General features: G+C 58.8%; 2 protein-coding genes across 2 annotated transcripts; one reads left to right on the forward strand and one right to left on the reverse strand.

The window, feature by feature from the left end:
• The first annotated feature begins 1,849 nt into the window (after positions 1-1,849).
• On the forward strand, positions 1,850-6,295 carry Lrrc25 (leucine rich repeat containing 25). Its single transcript, XM_076845956.2, has 3 exons — positions 1,850-1,961; positions 2,401-3,251; positions 5,963-6,295. The coding sequence occupies exons 2-3, from the start codon at positions 2,410-2,412 to the stop codon at positions 6,099-6,101; spliced, it is 981 nt and encodes a 326-aa protein (XP_076702071.2). The 5' UTR covers positions 1,850-1,961; positions 2,401-2,409; the 3' UTR covers positions 6,102-6,295.
• Positions 6,296-8,577: 2,282 nt separating this feature from the next.
• Gdf15 (growth differentiation factor 15) lies at positions 8,578-10,842 on the reverse strand. Its single transcript, XM_076845970.2, has 2 exons — positions 10,593-10,842; positions 8,578-9,322 (listed from the first exon to the last, which is right to left on the reverse strand). Exons 1-2 carry the CDS (start codon positions 10,840-10,842, stop codon positions 8,682-8,684), a joined length of 891 nt encoding a protein of 296 aa, XP_076702085.2. The 3' UTR covers positions 8,578-8,681.
• Positions 10,843-11,111: the final 269 nt, after the last annotated feature.

Here is an 11,111-nt window from a genome sequence, read left to right on the forward strand (position 1 = left end):
GGGTGGGAGAGTGTACTTCGCATGTGCAGGGAGGGCCCTGGGTTCCAACCTCGCGCCCAAACAAACACTTCAGGGCCATTTAGTTCATGTACCGTTCCGCCACGATCCTGTCTCATTTTCAATCCAAGAGGAAACTGTCCCCACTAGTGACCACTCCCGCTCTCCTCCCTGGCCCCTGGCATCCATGCATCTGCTTTGCAGACTGAGGACTGTGTGGCTTCTGTCACTCAGCACCCCCCACCCCCACCCCCACTTCCCCTTCCCTGGCTCAGCCAGGTTGGAGCCACGACCTCTCCGTGCCTCTTGGTGACCGTGGTGTTCCACGGCGGGGAGGCTGGCTGGGTTGATGCGCACAAACCTGCAAATACCAGAGAGAACCCCCAGGAATGGGCTCCTCCAGGAAGAGGGGACAGTTCACAATGCGACGGGCCCAAGGGGACATTCCCCAGCACCGTTCTGGGTCGCCTGCGTCCCCACTGTCCAGCCAGCACAGACTGTCATTGTGCTTTTGGGTCTTTGCCCATCTGATAGGTGAACCATATCTCAGAGCTGGGATTTGTGATTTGCAATTTTCTCATGAAGAGCAAGCTCGTTTTCCCCTGCTAGGTCTGAACCCTGGGTGCTCTACCGTGGAGCCACATCCCCAGCCCTTTTGATTTTATTTTGAGCCATGGTCTTACTGGGTTGCTGGGACTGGCCTCAAACTTGATATCCTCCTGCCTCAGCCTCCTGGTGTGGGAATACAGGGGTGCACCATTGCACCCAGTTAGAGCAAGCATATTTAGATGCATCGAGGAACAATTTCCAAGACTTCTGCAAGGTCTCGGCCCAAAATCTGTGACCATTCCTTTGAGTTTGGAGTAGACGCTCATCCTCTCAAAATCCAGGAGAAACCTATTAGCAATCACCCCATTTTACAGATGTGGAGGCTGAGGCTCAAAGTGGCTGGCGTCACTCAGTGAGTCGCGGCTGGAATGAATTTGAACCTGGCCTGTCTGACACCAGGGTCCCTGTGCAGCTGAGACCCTTTCCCAGGTCAACCCTGACCACTCTATCTTCAATTGCAGTATGGTCACTGTCCCTCGGATTGAACGCTGGCCCTGGGAATAAAGCCCCACGATTTAGCCTAGACTGCCTGCCCCTGCCCACACCACCAGCTCCTCCTGCCCAGGGGTCTTTGTGCCTCAAATCTGCAATGTGCTCCTTTCTGTTAGTCACTTTAAGCCATTGTCCAAGCCTCAGAACCATGTCCCCTCCCACAGGAGCCCTCCTCCCAGCCCCTCCAACCCAGAGGCACCCTTGAACATAAGCTGGAGCTTTGTGTCTACACTGGCAGCTTGGAGCTTGGAGAGCCAACTGGATTCTAGGAATCCTCGGCAAACTCCTACCCATGTGTTGAAGCCCCGATCCTGACCCCTCCTCCTCCAGGAAGCCTTCCAGGATCCTGTCCCTCCTTGTGGCCCTGCACTGACTCCATGGAGCAGGTGTGTGTGTCCAGCTCTGTTCTCTCCCAGGGCGGGTGCCCTGGAGGCCCGGGTCCTGGCTGAGGCCCCTCGCGCAGCCCGGCCTGAGTCGTGTTTGTTGAGTGAATCGCTGAAGCGCAGGGGGAGTCACCTGAACTGGGATCGGGGAGTCTGTTGACGAGGTGGCAGGCAGTTGAGGTCCAGATGGGGGACGTGAGGTCACTGGGTTCCAGCAAGAGGGAAGTGGGACCCTGGGCCTCCCCTCCTCCCCTCCTGAGAGCCCGCGGCCCTGCCGAGGGCGGGTCATACTGTCATCTTCAGTCTTCCCCTCGGCGCTCCACCCGGCCACCAGTTCCTCTTCCCCAGAGTCGCTGGTGCGAGGCCTGAGGAGCACCTGCCACCACCCCCTGCAGTCGCTCGGCGCTGGCGTGAGCCTCTCGCGGGCACCGGAGGCTTCCTGCACGGCCCAGGCAAAGGCGCGGGGACCCGAACCGAAAGGTCAGACCAAGGCGCTTGGCTTCGGACCTGGGCAAGGGCTGCGAGCCGAGCGGGGACCCCTTCCGCAGCCCCATCCCAGGATCCGAGTTCTGGGAGAGACCCTGAGCTGGGCCGGGGGAGGGGCTAGCCGTTCCCAGAGCAACCGCTCATTTGCATAGGGTCCCGTCGCGGCCAATGAGGGGGCCCGAAGGTCCGGGGGTGGAGGGGCTGACAGCGCAGGGTCTCCTCTCTGCCTTCCCAGCCCGCGAGGGACTGTGGTCGCGTCCCCATTCTGCAGAGGGGAAGACTGAGCCCCGGCGACCCTAGCCAACCAAGAGGGCGACAGACCAGGGGCTGCATTCTACTATTTCAGCAGAGGCCGCGGCTGGTTTGAGACAGCAACAGAGGCGGGAGGGTGAGGGCAACCACAGGCCTTTGAATCGGGCCATTCTCCACCCAGGTTGCCTGAATGGGGGGCGCCCTGGCGTCGGTGCTGCCGGTGCGGTTGCTGCTGCTGCTGCTGCTGCTGCTGCTGCTGCAGAACCCAGGAAGCCAGGGATGGTCGTGCAGCCTGTTCTCAGGGCCAGTGCCCGTGGACTGGACTAGGGAGTTTGAGGGCACCTGCCTGAATTTCAGTGGCCTGCTCCGGAGCGGGCCCTCAAACCAGTCTCTCCCGAGCCTGCCCTGGAACCAGTCTCTCCGCGCCAGCCACCTGCAGATCCTGGACTTGTCCGCCAATGACCTGCGGGAGCTCCCGCCGCTCTTCTTTGCTCACCTTGACAAGCTGCAGCTCCTGGATGTGACAGGCAACCAGCTGAGCAGGGTGGACGGGGCGCTGGCCCTGCGCTGTGGCCTTGAGCTGAGGGCAGACTGCAGCTGTGCCATGCTGCCCTGGCACCAGGTCTGGCAGAGCAACTGCTCTGGACAGCAAGCTCCGCAGTGCCTGCTCAGGGCCACTGGGGCCTGGCAGAACCTCTCAGCCTTCCTGGAACCCAACTGTGCCCCTGGCCTGTCCCCAGTGACTATTGGGGCCATTGCAGCTGGTGGGGTCCTGTTTCTTGGACTTGCAGTCGCTGGTCCACTGCTGGTCTGGAGACTCCGGGGGAGCCGAGAGGCCAGGAGCCTGGGCCCCGGCAAAGCCTGGGGTGCTCAGGATGGCTCCAGACCCAGCTCGGGCTCACAGCCACGGTACAGCAGCCGCAGCCTCGGCACCAAGCCCCCAGGGGCCACCCTGCACCGCATCTCTGTGCCTGACTATGAGAACATATTCCTGGACCAGCCAGGGGACAAGCACCAATGGGCTGGACATGGGTGAGTGACCCCCAGCCTTGCCTGCAGGGGCTCATGGTGACATTCCTGACCCACAGAGCTGGGATGTAAATCCCAACTCTGCCAGATGGGCATGGGGACACGCACCTGTAGTCCCAGCTACTCTGGGGACTGAGGCAGGAGGATCCCTGTAGCCCAGGAGTTTGAGGCCAACCTGGGCAACATAGCAAGACCTTGTCCCAAAAAACAAAAACCAGCCGGGCGTGGTGAGCAAGTGCCTGTCATCCCAGAGGCTCAGGAGGCTGAGGCAGGAGGATCTCAAGTTCAAAGCCAGCCTCAGCAAAAGTGAGGCTCTAAGCCACTCAGTGAGACCCTGTCTCTAAAGAAAATACAAAATAGGGCTGGGGATGTGGCTCAGTGGTCACGTGCCCCTGAGTTCAATCCCTGGTATCAAAAAAAAAAAAAAAATCCTAGATCTTCTGCAGCCTGGGTGACCTCAGGCAAGTAGCTTTCCTTCTCTGGGCCTCAGTCTTCTGAACTGTAAGATCAGAAGGAGTTGGGGTAAGAATTACATAAGTCTTGTGTGTGGGATCAGCGCCCCTTCAGTTTTCGGCTTCAGAGGATGGGGAGAGCAGGGGAGTCTGAGGGACAGTGGGGGCTCTGTGGTAGTGGTGAGCAGCTTGGATTGAGGTCCTGTGTGACACAGACTTTCTCTGAAACTCCATTTCCTTCCCCATAAAATGGGGACAGCCCTCCCATCTCCTTTGACACACATAAGATGCTAAACGGGTCACCGGGTTCCTCTCCCCCACAAAGCCCCAGCCTCTAGAAGATTTTACTGGGCTTCAATAGATGAATTCAACTTTCCTGGATCGGAGAAGAGAGCGGTGGCACACACCTATAATCCCAGGGGCTCAGGAGGCTGAGGCAGGAGGATCACAAGCTCAAGGCAGCCTCAGCAACTTAGTGGACTCTGACTCAAAATGAAAAATTTGAGGGCTGGGGATGTGGCTCAAGTGGTAGCGCGCTCGCATGGCGTGCGTGCGTCCCGGGTTCGATTCTCAGCACCACGTACAAAGATGTTGTGTCCGCCAATAACTAAAAAATAAATATTAAAAATTCTCTCTCTCTCTCTCTCTCTCCCCTCTCTCACTCTCTCTTTAAGAAAAAAAAAAAATGAAAAATTTGAAAAGGACTGGGGATGTGGCTCAGTGGTTAAACACCCCTGGGTTCAATCCCAAGTACAACAACAACTAAAAGGGAGAGGGAAAGAGAGAGAGAGAGAGAGAGAGAGAGAGAGAGAGAGAGAGAGAGAGAAAAGATAGACAGAGCCAGGAGGGAATTTCAAGGGTTGAGGCCCCAAGGTGGAAAAGAACATAGGCTCCATGGTCAACAGTTCCTGAGAGGGTAAGATGTGGGGCCCGGTCATTCCTGGGCCTCCCAGGACCTCCATTTCTGCAACCAGAAAACAGGGTGAAAGTGACCTTCGCCTCCACCCAGGGTGTTATCGGAGGCCAGGTTGGTCCTGAAAGGACATGAGGGCCAGGCGCGTGTCCCCCCACAGGGTGCTGTGGGAAGTCCATGCCTTCGAGTTCCTTCCCAAGGCCACTTCTGCTTTTGAACCATATTTGCAACTGCTTTGCATATTTTCTCCTTTCTCATCAACAGCCCTGAGTTCCCTTCCTGCCGGGCTGCCTGGAATCTCCCAGTTCCTCACAGCCACACACACACACACACACACACACACACACATATATGTTTGTATATATGTTTGGGTTTTTTTTTGACACTGTTGGCAATGGAACCCAGGGCCTCACATATGCTAGGCAAATGCTCTGCCACTGAGCCACATCCCCAGTCTTCTTTATTTTATTTTGAGACAAGGTCTTGCTAAGTTGCCCAGGCTGGCCTTGAACTCATGATCCTCCTACCTCAGCCTCCCAAGTAGCTGGAACGAGAGGTGTGTGCCGCTGCCCCTGGCTCAAGGTAGCCTTTTATCAAGAGGAGGTGTTAGGATGTTCTGGACAGAGTTCTCCCGGGGGGTCTCACCATAACTGGACATTCTAGGCAGCTTATCCACTCCTTGACTCCTTCCATGGATGCCAAAACTCGGACTCAGAATTTTTGTTTTTTTAATATGTACCGGGGATTGAACCCAGAGCCACTTAACCACTGAGCCACATCCCCAGCCACCACCACCCCGTTTTTTTTTCCCCTAATTTTGAGACAGGGTCTTGCTAAGTTGCTGAGGCCGGCCTTAAACTCACGATCCTCCTGCCTCAGCCTCCCAAGCCATTGCCGCGACAGCCTGCACCACTGTGCCTGGTCAGAAATTGATTTTGAGGTGGGAGCCTCAGTCCCCTGTTGCTTCAGGGGACCTCGGCAAGACAAACACCCCATTTATAGGAGCCGTCGCAGGCTCCAGCCGCCCTGCAGGGCTTCCGATTTTTTCAAGAGGAAACTGAAATCTACAATTTTTATGTGAAAAAGGGGAGCTACCTCGACTTTAGGGAAGGAAGAAATAAAACAACCACCTCCCCCCAAAACCCCCACCGCGGGTGCCGGTCCGGGAGGCGAGGTTCAGAGGCTGAACCCGCGGGTCCCTGAGTCAGCGGTTCCTCCCTCCCCAGACCGCGCCCTTGGCCTGCGGTCCCCTCTGCGCCCTTTAGTGCCACTCAGCCAACGCGACCTCAGCCGGGCAGATGTGCCTCCCCCCGTCCTCCTCCAGCTCACCGCCGTGTGTCTGTCCCCAGGGCTCAGGCTGCAGAGGAAGGCGACTTCTATGTAAACTTCGAGGGCGGCCCCGGCGACTCGCATCCCGTCTACTGCAACCTGCTGTCCCTGCGCCGCGCCACGGGGGCCGGGGAGGAGCGCGCGACCCCCAGGCGCTGAGCCGGTGCCGGAGCCTTGGTCCTCCAGCCCCTGCTGGGGCCCCGGGCACCGCCAGCTCGTCCTCTGGCCTCAGTCTCCCCGTGTGACCAACGGGGCAGAGAAGGTCCATCCTGGAGAAGGGCCATCCTTTGACAACACCATGTCATCCCCCCCTCGATGTCGCAGAGGTGCTCAATAAATGCTTTAGGACACAGGCTGCTGGCTCAGGGCCTGTGGGTCCCTCCTGGCGGCATTTCCCTGGCTCCCCAGACCAGGGCTCCATCTGAGATACCCAGGCTCCCCCACCCCCAGCCCTGCCCTGTGCCCTGCCCTCGCCCCCTTCCCAGGTGTCCAGGCTGGGCCCTGACCCTGAAGTGGCACCCGCCTCTACCCAGAAAAGACTTCACTGGGCTTCTCCAGAAATCTTCACCATGGCTGATTTGGGGACTGTCAGCAAAAAAGTCTCTGCAAAAGAGTCCAGTGTAGAGAAACTTCCTGTTTCACTTGGCCACCGCAGGGAAGATACCAGCACTCCAGGTGCTGGACACCCCCTTACTAGTTTTTCACAAACGTATCCAGTATAGTACTTTGTAGAAATGTGCAAACAAGGCCTCTGGCCCTGAGCTGGGCTTCACAGAGATGTCTACATAAGTTACAACTGGGCTCCCTGGTACAGCTGGCAGGGGGAGGAGAGAGAGGGGACAAGAAGCTCTCCCCTCTCAGGTGTTGTCCTTGAAGGGTTAACTTGCCCAGAACAGAGAAAGAAAAAGCTGCTTTTCTGTGAACTTCTGCAGACTGTGAACTTCTGAGCCCCTCCCCTTACGTGCTGGGTATAAAACTCTGAAACTCCCTGAACTCGGGGTTCAGGGGATTGATTGATTACAGCAAAAGCTGTGCCCTCTGAACCTGGCTGCAGTCAAATACAAATGTTTCCTGCTATCCTGGGTGCCCTGCCTGTCTGTGCCTACAACAACCCCACGGGAGGGAACACTGGCTCCAAAAGCCAAAAGCTTCTTTCTTTCTTTAATTTTTTTTTTCTTCTGTCATCCCAGTGGCTTGGGTACTGGGGATGGACCCAGGCCCGCTTTACCACTGAGCCACATCCCCAGCCCCTTTTCTTTCTTCTTTTGAGACAGGGTCTTGCTGAGTTTCTTGGAGCTTCACTAAGTTGCTGAGGCTGACTTTGAACTTGTGATGCTCCTGCCCCAGCCTCCTGGGTCACTGGGATTACAAGGCATGTGCCCAGTTCCCAGTCATTTCATTTTTTAAAATTTTGTAATGAGACAGGGCCTCACCAAGTTGCTGAGGCTGGCCTGAAACGTGATCCTCCTGCCTCAGCCTCCTGGGAGCTGAGATTGTAGGTAAGTGCCAGGAAGCCCCACCTCGCCTGACCCTCTTAACTCACTTTCCTTCCCTCACTAGTGAATTACCGGGGCTGAATCTCCACACATTTCCTCTACAGTGCCCACTTTCTTGGGATTTTTGGTGTGGTGCTGGGACGGCACCCACCCCCCCAGGATTCCCTCCAGACTCCTGCGTCTCCCCCACTCCATCAGATCATCAGTAGCGGCTCTTGTCTGTGTGGTTACTGCTGCATCCTCATGCCCAGCCAGGACCTGGCACAAAGTTGGCACTCGCTGAATACATGCAGGGACACCTACTGTCATTCAGGTTGGCTTCTATGGTGGTGGCATTCCCAGGGACACAGCTCATTGCTGGAGATCCTTTATCCCTCCAGAGCCCCCATCAGCATTCCCCTCCAAGGCCCAGAAGGCTGGTAGGTGGGGTGCTGCCTTTAGCACACCTCAGCAACGCCAAGAAGATGCTTATGGAACCTGGGAGATGTGATGTGCATGAAAGTGTTCTTCACCACTTATTTATTTCTCCCTGCTCTTTCTATATGAAAGAACGAAGGTATCATTAACATGGAAGGAAATGCCACAAACAGGAGGGGTGGTGGGTCTCTTCAGGGAGGGGCAGTGGTATAAAATGATGAACTCGACGGCAGATGGGCCTGTGTCTGGGCTGCCTGTGCTTGGAAAGGTGACTCCACTCAGGGACAGAGACAGAGAGCCACCTCTGTCCCCCAGAGAAGAGTACTGAGAGATGAGGAAAGACAGAGGCAGACTGAGACCTCAAAGGGTCCCAGGAACAGAAGAAAATATAGAGACAGAGAATCCCCAGAGCAGTTAGGGGGACCTCCCTGGCCACGAACGCCTCTGGTGGCTGGTGTCTGAAGGACATCCTGCCACCCACCCTCCAAACTTCCACTCCCCCCTCCCAGCTCCCCTGGGGAAACTGAGGCCAGGAGTTGGGAATCTTTCCGAGGTCACCCAGCCCCATCCTGGACAAGAATCAGTTCAGACAGCTCCACTTTTATTACATATCCAGAGTCTTAAATAAATACACCTTCCACCAGGCGTCTCCCAGGCAGAGACCCCAATAAGTTAATAATAAATACAGTCATAAATACAGCGGGAGGGCGGGAGGGAGGCAGCGGGAGTGAGTTGACGGTCAAGGCCTGCGGGCCCCCTCCACAGGCGGGACCACTGAGGCCACTTCCATTGCGCAGGCGCTGGACTAAGTGGGGCCCGGGGCTGCTCATGCGCAGTGGCAGGCTTTGGCCTGGAGGTCGTCGTAGGTCCTGAGCGAGACGCCGCGGTCGGTCTGGTGCATGAGGACCACGAGGTCGTAGCTGGAGGGCACACAGCACGGGGCGGGCACCGCGTCCGGCCTCAGGCCGTGCAGACGCGCTTTGATCTGCGCATGCGTGTTGGCCGCCTGGTAGTGGCTGGGGCACTCGCCGACGCACACGCTCACCTGCAGCTCGCGCGGCGACAGCACCCAATCAGTCCAGCCCAAGTCCTCCAGCGTCGCTCGGACTGTCTGCAGGCGACAGCAACGCCCCGGCCCGAGCGGGCAGCCGTCCGAGTCGCGTGCACGCGCGCGGCGGGGCCCCCTGGCGGCTCGTGCCCGCAAGTGCAGTTCCAGCTGAGGCCCGGCGGAGGGCGACAGTGCCAGTGGCAGGTCCGCAGGCGGCGACAGTCGCAAATGTAGCGTGGGTGCCCGGGATCCTCTGAGGCTGAGCTGATGCTTCAGCGGCCGCGTCACGTCCCACGACTTCGTCTGTGTCGGGGACAGCCGGAGCAGGGCCCGGTGCACGCGGTAGGCCTCCGGGAGACCCTCTGTCAGCGAGGCCCGGGAGAGGCGCAGGTGCACGTGGCCGTCGGAGCCGAGTCGCACTGGGGAAAAAAGAGATCAGAGAGTTGGTCACCCTACTGTGCGCGAGGAATAGGGGTTACCATGCTGCCCACACACCCAGCAGGATCCCACCACAGGGCCTTTGCACAGCTTCTTCCCGGGAATCTCAGCGTGGCTGTGCCCCATCCCTTTAGGCCACCTAAATATCAACCATCTTGTTTTATTTTGTGGTAAGTACTTCATCTTCCCTAGAATCTCAGTCCCTCTTGGCTTGGTTGCCACTGTGCCGGGCACACAGTGTACACAGTAAACATTTGAAGGAATGAATGTATATCCAATAATCAGTGAATCTGAGATTCGAATCTTGGCCTGCTTCCTTCTCATTAAAGAAGAAAAAAAAATCATTTATTTATTTATTTTGGGGGGTTGGCTGTTACTGTGTGGCCCAGGCTAGCCTTGGCCTCCTGGGCTCAAGTGATCCTCCTGCCTCAGCCTCCCAAGGAACTAAGACTACAGGTTAAGCTAAGCTCAAAAATACCTCACAGGAGGTCTGACCTGATTCTACAAACTTGCGAGGACCAAGGAGTGAGGAGCACCAAGCCCCCCACATTCCAGATGACTTGGTCCCGAAAACACAGCCCCCCAGGGTCGTGCAAGTGTGGAGGGTCGGCGGAGGCCGGTTTGAAAGCCTGCAACCCAGCTCTAGGCTCAGCGAGGGCTAGAGATCTACCAGGAGTCACACAGCAGGGCAAGGATTGGGGGCGTGTGGGGAAGTGCCTTTCTCTGCCAGTCGCCGGCTTCCACCCCTCCTGGGTCCCAGCGGCGCCCCCTGGAGCCTCGGTGGAGGGTGCGCAGAGGGAGAACCTCCCTCCCCTGTTGGGGCGCCTGCCCCGACTCCAACATCTTGATGAGGGATTGCGTCAGATTCCCATCCGGCTCCTGCAGGCTCTGCTCGTCGCTGGCCGCCCCTCTGCTCCCTCATCCCTCCTCCTGGACCTCTGGGCAGGGACAGGGACCAGCCTCCCCACCGGGGCCCCGAGGTACCCAGGCCCTGTGCGCATTCGGGGGACGCCCCGGCATCTCTGGGCCTGGCTCTGCACATCTGCAGCCCCTGTCTGAGGTCCCACCCCGGGGAGCCCGGCCCTGGCCCGTCGCAAACAGGTGGCGGCCACCTTCCCCATGGGACTCCGCAGGGGACAGAGAGTTCCCACCCACCCATTTCAGAGGCGGGAAAACTGGCGCCTGGAGCGGGGGCTGGGCCCGTGGGGCAGTCAGACACGGGGGCGCCCCGGGGTCGCCAGGGCCACTCACGTTCTGGGCTGAGGATTCGCACGGCGGGGGCGGGGCCGGGCGCGGCGTCGCGCGGGCTCTGCTGTCCCCGGAGCCTGGCCCGCAGGTCCTCGTAGCGCAGCCTCAACTCCCGGGACCAGCGATCGGGCTCGGCCTCGGGGTGGGTGTCCGATGGCCCCGGGAGGCCGGGTCGGCGCTGCTCGGCCAGGGACACGGCGTCGCCCGACGGCGGCCACGAGATCACCAGGAGCAGCAGCAGCAGCAGCAGCATCTGCGGTCGGGGCGGAGGCGCGGGTCCCCGCCGGGGCCGCCGGGGCCGCGCTGTCGGGGCTGTCGCTGAGGCTCGGGCTCCGGGCCGGGGCATGGCCGGCTGCTCGCTGCGCTCCGAGAGTTGACAGCGACGTTGAACAGCGGCCTTTATAGTCCCGGACTTTGTCCGCCCCGCCTGCCGCCCCGCCTGCCCCTGTGCCATACTGCGGTGGCCTCCGCTGGGCGGGGAGTCCCCGGGCCTCCGGGAGGTGCTGGGGGACGGAGTCTCCG

This window comes from Callospermophilus lateralis, chromosome 1 (genome assembly GCF_048772815.1).
Source record: "Callospermophilus lateralis isolate mCalLat2 chromosome 1, mCalLat2.hap1, whole genome shotgun sequence".
NCBI classification, from domain to species: Eukaryota; Metazoa; Chordata; class Mammalia; order Rodentia; family Sciuridae; genus Callospermophilus; species Callospermophilus lateralis.

Coding starts and splice junctions, on each gene's coding strand:
- Lrrc25 (XM_076845956.2), top strand. CDS start 2,410: ATGGGGGGCGCCCTGGCGTCGGTGCTGCCGGTGCGGTTGCTGCTGCTG. Junction 3,252..5,962: donor CACCAATGGGCTGGACATGG/GTGAGTGACCCC, acceptor GTCTGTCCCCAG/GGCTCAGGCTGCAGAGGAAG.
- Gdf15 (XM_076845970.2), bottom strand. CDS start 10,842: ATGCTGCTGCTGCTGCTGCTGCTCCTGGTGATCTCGTGGCCGCCGTCG. Junction 9,323..10,592: donor GCGAATCCTCAGCCCAGAAC/GTGAGTGGCCCT, acceptor TTTTTTCCCCAG/TGCGACTCGGCTCCGACGGC.